This window comes from Gadus morhua, chromosome 9, assembly GCF_902167405.1.
Source record: "Gadus morhua chromosome 9, gadMor3.0, whole genome shotgun sequence".
Lineage (NCBI taxonomy): Eukaryota > Metazoa > Chordata > Actinopteri > Gadiformes > Gadidae > Gadus > Gadus morhua.
This window is the reverse complement of record NC_044056.1, coordinates 13,289,365-13,299,663: the sequence shown is the minus strand read 5'-3', so window position 1 is coordinate 13,299,663 and position 10,299 is coordinate 13,289,365. Positions and strand designations below refer to the sequence as shown.

Below are 10,299 nucleotides of genomic sequence, written 5' to 3'. Positions count from 1 at the left end.
GCACAATGTCGGTAAAGGACTTTGACAAATTACTTTAAGGATGGTTGTGAGTCTGGCCTTTTAGGTTAAGGTATAAGAGATGTTTAGTTATAGTTGAGTTATAGTTAAGTTTATGCATTTGGTCAAGTTTAGGGTGTCTTTTAGGGATGGATAGATTTAGGTTAGATTGTTAGGTTTGGAGGTGATTTTACGTTCAATACATAATAAGCTAATGCAACCCGTTCTGCTTAAAATTAATTTAACATCTAATAGTCTATACTTGAGCATGTTGGTGAAATACGCAGAACATTATAGATCAGTGTACTCATTCAACAAGGCTACTATTTCTGTTTTTCAATACTTTATTTTGATAAAGATGCATACAAGGGCTGTGATTGTGATGGGGCTGCTGATTCATGACGTTTGTTTTTAGTACATTTACACTTGTGCATGTGAAATGGGCCTCTTAATAAAGCCACATGATTTCAACAGGCTAAACTAATTTGCGGATCAGAAACTGACATCAGAATCTAGGACTTTCTTGCTTCCCCTTCGTTTGACCTGATAAATTGTGTCTGGGTAAACATTTTGCTCAATGCGTTGTGACTTCCTTATAACACAGGGATTAGGTTTAATCACTAAAACAAGGAGCTACACTTACAGTGCTATCATTTTGACTAGATTGTAATTTGGTCTTTTAATCAATTTATGGATTCCTAAAATTGTCCCTGTTGCTGGTTTGCGTTCTCGGGGTCCACTAGCTGTTCCTGGAAGTGGAACAACCAATTTTACATTCAGATTTAAACATGATCCAAGGTTCGTAGAGACCTCTTAGCAACCGTGTTGCACATTCAACGGGCCCCTCCCAGATAGGCTCAATAGGCTCCATTCAACAGGCCCCACCCAGAGGCCCTCATTCATGGGGACCCTCCCAGAGGGCCCCTTCCAGAGGCCCCCCTTCAGCGGGCCCCGCCCAGAGGGCCTCTGTCCTCAGGTAAACTCCTGCACCACCACCTCTTTCAGTGAAGCAGAAGACACCCGCCCCCTCTCTGAATCCCTAAACAGGCTCAGCTCCTCCTGGAGCTGGGCTACGGGCCGCTGCAGCTGGTAGCCCACGTCCACCAGCAGCTCCAGCAGGGCCGCTCTGTACCGGCGGAGCCCGTAGCGCCGGACGGCGGGCAGCGCCCTGTGCGCCGCGGAGAACGCCTCTCCCAGCTCCTCCAGGTCCCGGTGGCCCACGGCCAGGGCGCACAGCGTGGGGACCAGCAGGGTGGCGCTCTGCCAGGGGGCCACCTTCTCCAGGAGGGTCAGGGTGGCCTGGAGCTGCTCCGTGGCGGGCTTGAACTGCCCCGCGCGCAGCAGGTCGTGGGCACGCCTCTGCTCCTGTCCCGTGAAGAATTCGGGGAAATGACTCGAGTATCGGACGCATCGGACGGCGTATATTTTGCCGAGGTAGTCTTGAAGGCCCAACCGGCGTTCCGCGATCACTTCAGGGTTGAAATTCCCGCTGAGGAGCTTCCGGGGGAAGTGCACCTCCTCCAGCTCCTCGCTGAACTTCTCCAGCAGCTGCTGGTGGAAGCGGAAAAAGTCGCTGTAGCGGCGCTCTATTGCAACACGCTGGGAGTCGTAGCTGCCGGAGCGCATTATCACAATCTGGTACAGCTGGGGAAGACATAACACATTCACTATGGACCTGATCCACCTTCATGTGAAATCCCCATTTACATAATTGAAATACAACACACAAATATTCAGATTTATTCAGATTTTCCTATAAAGGGCTGATTACGGTTCCACGTCGACGCAACGCAAGGACCAGGCATGCGCTTCGACGCAGTCTTTAACCTGTTTTGGTTCTGCGTCGGGTTTTGGTGAGCGGACCAATCACAGCCCTTGTTGTGGTTCAGGTTAACATCTTTGAGAGGCACATGCCAGGCCCTTGTGGTGGACGCAAGGAGGGTCCACAAGGACGTCATGGGTCCGTAACCCCCCTTGTGTTACGTCGACGTGGAACCATAATCAGCCCTTAACAATGCACCATCAAACCAGTGGAGTGGCTAAGGTGTTTGTTTGACTTCCCTTTCAAAAGGTTTTGGTTTTGATCCCCAATGTCTGCAGCCTACCTTGGATCCTTGAGCAAGACAACCTACCCCCTTGCTAGGCCTTAACTATGCGTCTGAATGGACTACATCAGCAAGCAAGTAGGAAGCAATGTCATGAAACAGAGCTGCCGTTGGATTTCAAGTGTTCTGTTTCTATACGGACTACAGTCAACTTGAGGACTACATTTATCTAACCCTTCCTTTTACAGTCCCCTAATTACTAGGTATTTACCCGGTACATACATGGTAAATTATAGTGTATTACTGGGTAATTACCACTGGTAATAAGAAGGTAAATACAGAGGTAGTTACCCGGTAAATACATGGTAAATCATAGTGTATTACTGGGTAATTACCACTGGTAATAAGAAGGTAAATACAGAGAAATTATCCGGTAAATTATAGTGTATTACTGTGTAATTACCACTGGTAATAAGAGGGTAAATACAGAGGAATTACAGCTGATGTACCAAGTAAAACCTTCACTATTACCCATCAACTCAACTAAGTAGCGTGTAGTTGTAACTGTTTTAGGTTGGTAATAACTCTGATATTGTGTACTTCCTAGGAAATTAGGCAACCAATTCTTAGAAACACCCATTATCCAAGGTTTATGTTGGTAACAGCCCAAATTTAATGATGTACTATCTAGAAATTAGCATAGTACTTTAAAATAAAATACTTTTTCTTAGTTATTATTCATAGCTACACCCATTTAGAAAGGGTTTATTCGATTTACCACTATGGAATTACTTACCTGGTAACAACCTCTGCAGGAATCTGTTTTCCTCTAGTGTCATGGTACATTTCCTTAAATACTGGGTACGAAGCCGTTTGTTTCCATGGTATTACCAGGTTCTTACCATATAATTCATAATAGATACATTCCATTATCCATGCAGTCAACACAAACTTGTACCATGTACGTTCTGCGACGTTACCAAGTAAAACACGACAATTTACCCAGTAATTAAGCTGAAACTCAGGGATTAAAGTGAAAAAAAATCTTCTGACTGAAATTTTATTCGCGCTACAGCCAAGTCACGTGCAGTGTGTGAAACATGTTCCAGGTTAGGTTAATTGACACCTGCTTAAGAAATACAAATGTATAAGACGTCAGCACCAAATGCAGCCATCACGTTTAAATGCTCGACCAATACTGTTTTACAGGAGGAGGATTTTAAACAGCTGTTCTTTTGCATCTATTGCAATTTTTTTGTTGTCTTTTCAATTAGACTAAGATTTTTTTTTTGCAAAGCTTGTCTCATATTTTACTCTCTAAAAAAGGCTTGCCATCGTTCCCCGTTTCCGTCAGCCATGCCCATCTCCATTTATTTTTTTGTGTTTTATCAATATCCGATACATCAGAGCCGTCAATCATTATAAGGGAGTTCATACTAGCTTAACTTTCGCTCTGACACTCAACACTAACACAACAAAGAGACGTAATCGGGATGTACATTAAAATGCTTGCGTTTTCAGTCAATTTTAACGGTAGACCTTTTAAATACTCACTATATAATTTGACAATTTTACCGGCGTTGACGTGTGACGACATAATACACGCGTGTATTATGTCAATGTTCGAAACTGCATACTACCGTACTGCCGACTACATACTGCGCGGTATGTACTGTATACTGAATGTGGGATTCAGTATGCAGTATACAGCAGACCGACTGCACCGCAGTATACAGTATGCAAGTTTCCCAGAATGCATTTCGCGGCAGCGGTAAAGCTGCTAAAAGCTGTTTTAATTCTCGCTTCAGTGCTGTTAATACATCACTTTCTTAAGTTTTAATATTTTTTTATGCGAGAAAGTACCTATTTAGATCCTTAATATGCGATTAGTTTATCCAAATGACGCCTGTTTGTAAATTTGTCCCGACGTTATCGGAGATGTGAAGTGGCCTGTGAACTCCAAATGACGGATATCCGTCGTAGCGACGGAGAACTTTAATCCATGCTGAAACTGTACTGTAAAAGGAAGCCTTGTTTGTTTCCATGGTATTACCAGGTTCTTACCATATAATTTGTAATACATTATTCCCTTTTCCATGCAATCAACACAAACTTGTACCATGTACGTTCTGCGACATTACCAAGTAAAACACGACAATTTACCCAGTAATTAAGCTGAAACTGTACTGTAAAAGGAAGCCTCGTTTGTTTCCATGGTATTACCAGGTTCTTGCCATATAATTTGTAATACATTATTCCCTTTTCCATGCAGTCAACACAAACTTGTACCATGTACGTTCTGCGACGTTACCAAGTAAAACACGACAATTTACCCAGTAATTAAGCTGAAACTGTACTGTAAAAGGAAGCCTTGTTTGTTTCCATGGTATTACCATGTTCTTACCATATAATTTGTAATATATTATTCCCTTTTCCATGCAGTCAACACAAACTTGTACCATGTACGTTCTGCGACGTTACCAAGTAAAACACGACAATTTACCCAGTAAGTTAGCTGAAACTGTACTGTAAAAGGAAGCCTTGTTTGTTTCCATGGTATTACCAGGCTCTTACCATACAAGTTGTAACTGGTTATTCCCTTCTCCATGCAATCCACACAAACCATATATGTTCTGCAACATCGTTCACCAGTAGTTAAGCACTTTAATTGTTGTTATAAAACCCCAATCCACTGTTGATGAAAGGCATATTAAAATTAAACAAAATCAAAGGCTTATCTTTCAAACAATGCATATCTCACAAACAAGCACTGAACACTGAAGAAATCAGACAAAAAAAAGAGCCGTCTGCATCAACTCAATTTAAATGTTACTGATGGTGTTTTCATAAAACACATGACAGTGTTATGGCAAGTGACCACAAGGAAGACTGCTTCAACCTCTACAATTTGAATAAATGGTGAATGCCATGCAGCAATCTGCCTATGGGAGCATCTTTGTGGTCATTCGCAAACCAATGAGTCCACTCGATGAATGAGAGATGACTCTTTAGTGTCTTCTCTGTGAGGTATCCCTGCAGTCTCCACATCTGGGATTTGAAGGCTGACCAAGACCTGACCAGGTACCTCCAAATCTCCCCTTCCATACTGTAATAAAGAATCAGAAGACAAGAAAATAAACATTAGGACTGTCAATTAATGAACATTTCTAGAACATGTAGAACTCAAAGATGATTTTGATATCAGTTAAGAAAGGATGCTGGTCCTCTGGCTATTGTGTTTGGTCATATTGAAAAGAGAAAAAGGCATAGCCATAAATACAGTTAATAGGACGGGAGGGGACAGGCTGTTAGCTCCGGTTCGCCATTTAGCATCGAGCTAGCGGAGCTTCTGTCATTCAAATAACTCGGACATGTTGTTTAAAAACTATAACATCGAATTTATTAAAATATCCGGATTTAATCGGGCTCTCTCCCATAAGTACAGTTAATAGGACGGGAAGAGACAGGCTCTGTTAGCCCCGGTTAGCGCGATGCTAAAGAGCAGCTCTAGAGGAGCATGCCACCTCAACAGGTGCAAGTTAGCCTCCGGTTTGATATTCGGTTTACCACCCAATCGGATTCATCAACATAAGTGCAATACATTACGGGCTTAGTATGTTGAGGACGGTTTAGGACACCGTATCGCGAAAAATCACAAACACATGTTGGCGCCATCAATGTCTGTGCAACAACGTCATTTACGTTCTGGCTGCTACCTGTTTTAGGGACCGTCAACAAATTACACTCACCGATAGGTGGCAGAGACGTTACCATGGAATTGTTTCAGGAAATTAATCACACAAATATATTGCAATATAGTTAATCATAATGCAGTTAATAGTTTAATATTCGAAAAAAAATCGACTAAACTATGTTTGAAATTATTAATTGCATTCCGTTTAACAATAATGCAATATATTAGCAAAGTTACCTGCAGTAAGTAGCAGACCACCATTGGCAACTACTACTACAATCAGGTGACAAAATGTATTTTTTAGTGATTTTTATATTATTTTATATGATTTATTTCCAGAAACAATTCCATGGTAACGTCTCTGCCACCAGTCGGTATGTGTAACTTGTTGACGGTCCCTAAAACAGGTAGCAGCCAGAACGTAAATGACTTTGTTGCACAGACATCGATGGCGACAACATGTGTTTGTGATTTTCGCGATGCACCGTCCTCAACATACTAAGCCCGTAATGTATTGCACTTATGTTGATGAATCCGATTGGGTGGTAAACCGAATATCTGGCGAATATCAAACCGGAGGCTAACTTGCACCTGTTGAGGTGGCATGCTCCGGTAGAGCTGCTCTTTAGCATCGCGCTAACCGGGGCTAACAGAGTCTCTTCCCGTCCTATTAACTGTACTTATGGGAGAGAGCCCGATTAAATCCGGATATTTTAATAAATTTGGTGTTAAAGGTTTTAAACAACATGTCCGAGTTATTTGAATGACAGAAGCTCCGCTAGCTCGATGCTAAAGTGCTAACCGGAGCTAACAGCCTGTCCCCTCCCGTCCTATTAACTGTATTTATGGCTATGCCTTTTTCTCTTTTCAATATGACCAAACACAATGGCCAGAGGACCAGCATCCTTTTTTAACTAATAAACAAAATAATCTTTGAGTTCTACATGTTCTAGAAATGTTCATTAATTGACAGTCCTAATGTTTATTTTCTTGTCTTCTGATTCTTTATTGCAGTATGGAAGGGGAGATTTGGAGGTACCTGGTCAGGTCTTGGTCAGCCTTCAAATCCCAGATGTGGAGACTGCAGGGATACCTCACAGAGAAGACACTAAAGAGTCAACTCTCATTCATCGAGTGGACTCATTGGTTTGCGAATTATCACAAAGATGCTCCCATAGGCAGATTGCTGCATGGCATGCACCGCTTATTCAAATTGAAGAGGTTGAAGCAGTCTTCCTTGTGGTCACTTGCCATAACAATGTCATGTGTTTTATGAAAACACCATCAGTAACATTTAAATTGAGTTAATGTGGACGGCTCTTTTTTTTGTCCGATTTCTTCAGTGTTCAGTGCTTGTTTGTGAGATATGCATTGTTTGAAAGATAAGCCTTTGATTTGGTTTAATTTTAATATGCCTTTCATCAACAGTGGTTTGGGGTTTTATAACAACAATTAAAGTGCTTAACTACTGGTGAACGATGTTGCAGAACATATATGGTTTGTGTTGATTGCATGGAAAAGGGAATAACCAGTTACAACTTATATGGTAAGGCCTGGTAATACCATGGAAACAAACTAGGCTTCCTTTTACAGTACAGTTTCAGCTTACTTACTGGGTAAATTGTCGTGTTTTACTTGGTAACGTCGCAGAACGTACATGGTACAAGTCTGTGTTGACTGCATGTAAAAGGGAATAATGTATTACAAATTATATGGTAAGAACCTGGTAATACCATGGAAACAAACGAGGCTTCCTTTTACAGTACAGTTTCAGCTTAATTACTGGGTAAATTGACGTGTTTTACTTGGTAACGTCGCAGAACGTACATGGTACAAGTTTGTGTTGACTGCATGGAAAAGGGAATAATGTATTACAAATTATCTGGTAAGAACCTGGTAATACCATGGAAACAAACGAGGCTTCCTTTTACGGTACAGTTTCAGCTTAATTACTGGGTAAATTGACGTGTTTTACTTGGTAACGTCGCAGAACGTACATGGTACAAGTTTGTGTTGACTGCATGGAAAAGGGAATAATGTGTTACAAATTAAATGGTAAGAACCTGGTAATACCATGGAAACAAACGAGGCTTCCTTTTACAGTACAGTTTCAGCTTAATTACTGGGTAATTTGTCGTGTTTTACTTGGTAACGTCGCAGAACGTACATGGTACAAGTTTGTGTTGATTGCATGGAAAAGAGAATAATGTATTACAAATTATATGGTAAGAACCTGGTAATACCATGGAAACAAACGAGGCTTCCTTTTACAGTACAGTTTCAGCTTAATTACTGGGTAAATTGTCATGTTTTACTTGGTAACGTCGCAGAACGTACATGGTACAAGTTTGTGTTGACTGCATGGAAAAGGGAATAATGTCTTACAAATTATATGCTAAGAACCTGGTAATACCATGGAAACAAACAAGGCTTCCTTTTACAGTACAGTTTCAGCTTAATTACTGGGTAAATATGTCGTGTTTTACTTGGTAACGTCGCAGAACGTACATGGTAAAAGTTTGTGTTGACTAGATGGAAAAGGGAATAATGTATTACAAATTATATGGTAAGAATATGGTAATACCATGGAAACAAACGAGGCTTCCTTTTACAGTACAGTTTCAGCTTAATTACTGGGTAAATTGTCGTTTTTTACTTGGTAACGTCGCAGAACGTACATGGTACAAGTTTGTGTTGACTGCATGGATAATGGAATGTATCTGTTATAAATTATATGGTAAGAACCTGGTAATACCACGGAAACAAACGGCTTCATACCCAGTATTTAAGAAGATGTACCATGACACTAGAGGAAAACAGATTCCTGCAGAGGTTGTTACCAGGTAAGTAATTCCATAGTGGTAAATCGAATAAACCCTTTCTAGATGGGTGTAGCTATGAATAATAACTAAGAAAAAGTATTTTATTGTAAAGTACTATGCTAATTTCTAGATTGTACATCATTAAATTTGGGCTGTTGCCAACATAAACCTTGGATAATAGGTGTTTCTAAGAATTGGTTGCCTAATTTCGTAGGAAGTACACAATATCTGAGTTATTACCAACCTAAAACAGTTACAACTACACGCTACTTAGTTGAGTTGATGGGTAATAGTGATGGTTTTACTTGGTACATCAGCTGTAATTCCTCTGTATTTATCCTCTTATTACCAGTGGTAATTACACAGTAATACACTATAATTTACCGGATAATTCCTCTGTATTTTCCTTCTTATTACCAGTGGTAATTACCCAGTAATACACTATGATTTACCATGTATTTACCGGGTAACTACCTCTGTATTTACCTTCTTATTACCAGTGGTAATTACCCAGTAATACACTATAATTTACCATGTATGTACCGGGTAAATACCTAGTAATTAGGGGACTGTAAAAGGAAGGGTTACCCATAGTGTGTTATCTTCCATCGAGGACTTGTAGAGTGTGAGCATGAAAGCATTTCGCCACTCACCACATATTTGGTGAGGCTGTCTTCAATAATGCGTGTGGAATTGATTTCAAACAGCAGCTTGATGCCTCTGTTTCTCTGTTTCATCTCCTTCAGGTTCTGCTGGAGCTCCTTGGTAGTCAAACAGGAAAAGACTGGGTCTTCTTCACACACACAAGTGCACCCCCACACAGACACATACACACGCACACACATAAACATTTAGTAACCGATAAAGCATGCAGTTTCAGTTGTAAGCCCAAATCTGGTGTTCTTTGGGTAAAACTAACCTAGAGTACTGGTCCCCTGTGTTTCAGTCGGCTCTGGGCAGGTTGGATTATTCTCCTGCTGGTGTCCATGAGACCGCTGGTGCTGAGCTTCTATTGGCTGTCCTTCTGCCATGGAAGTTGTCACCTTAGGTCAGGGTCAACGAAGGTACAAATGGTCAAAGGGACGACGGTGATCAGCGATCCATCTGTAAAATGACAAAAAAAACATTTTAAACCAACTGTTTCAGCCCCTGAAAAAAATAAGCTGTGGTTTTGACCCACTCCCCAGCTTTCCTTTGTCTCTGGTTCCTGACGCTCTGTAGCTTCTCCTTGGTTTGTAAGTTACTGTAAAAGGTCCTGGTGTGCTTTGTTACCGTTATCAGAGTTTCTCGTTTTTGCTTTCCTCATAGTAAGGAAGAGTGAAGCAAGAGGAACAAAACAACAGGTCGGTGAGGAAGTGAAAGACCAGTGTGTGTGTGTGTGTGTGTGTGTGTGTGTGTGTGTGTGTGTGTGTGTGTGTGTGAGTGTGTGTGTGTGTGTGTGTTTGTTTTTTGTTTGGGTTTGTTTTAGAATATGTATCATTATTATAGTTCTTTAAAAAGATATTCACACTGAAAATGAGTTGGTGATCTATCACAAAGGTCAGGAGAGCAATGCAGAATCGTTTCTGTATTCTAAAAATATAATCAGGAATGAGCAGGTGAAGAAAACAAGAGCACAGAATAATTTGTCGCTACGAGAGAGAGAAAGAGAGAGAGAGAGTAGAGAGAGAGAGAGAGAGAGAGAGAGTAGAGAGAGAGAGAGAGACTGAGAGAGCGAGAGAGAGTGAGAATGTATCATCAA

General features: G+C 41.0%; 1 protein-coding gene across 1 annotated transcript; it reads right to left on the bottom strand.

Moving 5' to 3' along the window:
* Positions 1 to 321: 321 nt before the first annotated feature.
* Positions 322 to 9,901, bottom strand: snx20 (sorting nexin 20). The gene is made up of 4 exons (XM_030366568.1): positions 9,751 to 9,901; positions 9,478 to 9,662; positions 9,212 to 9,351; positions 322 to 1,641 (listed from the first exon to the last, which is right to left on the bottom strand). The coding sequence occupies exons 2-4, from the start codon at positions 9,587 to 9,589 to the stop codon at positions 970 to 972; spliced, it is 924 nt and encodes a 307-aa protein (XP_030222428.1). The 5' UTR covers positions 9,590 to 9,662; positions 9,751 to 9,901; the 3' UTR covers positions 322 to 969.
* Between the last annotated feature and the right edge of the window lie 398 nt (positions 9,902 to 10,299).

Excerpts from the sequence above, each read along its gene's own strand:
- snx20 (XM_030366568.1), bottom strand. The coding sequence starts at position 9,589 with ATGGCAGAAGGACAGCCAATAGAAGCTCAGCACCAGCGGTCTCATGGA. Across the intron at positions 9,352-9,477 it reads ACAGGGGACCAGTACTCTAG|AAGACCCAGTCTTTTCCTGT; the intron begins GTTAGTTTTACC and ends GTGTGTGTGAAG. Across the intron at positions 1,642-9,211 it reads ACAGCCTCACCAAATATGTG|CTGTACCAGATTGTGATAAT; the intron begins GTGAGTGGCGAA and ends TGTCTTCCCCAG.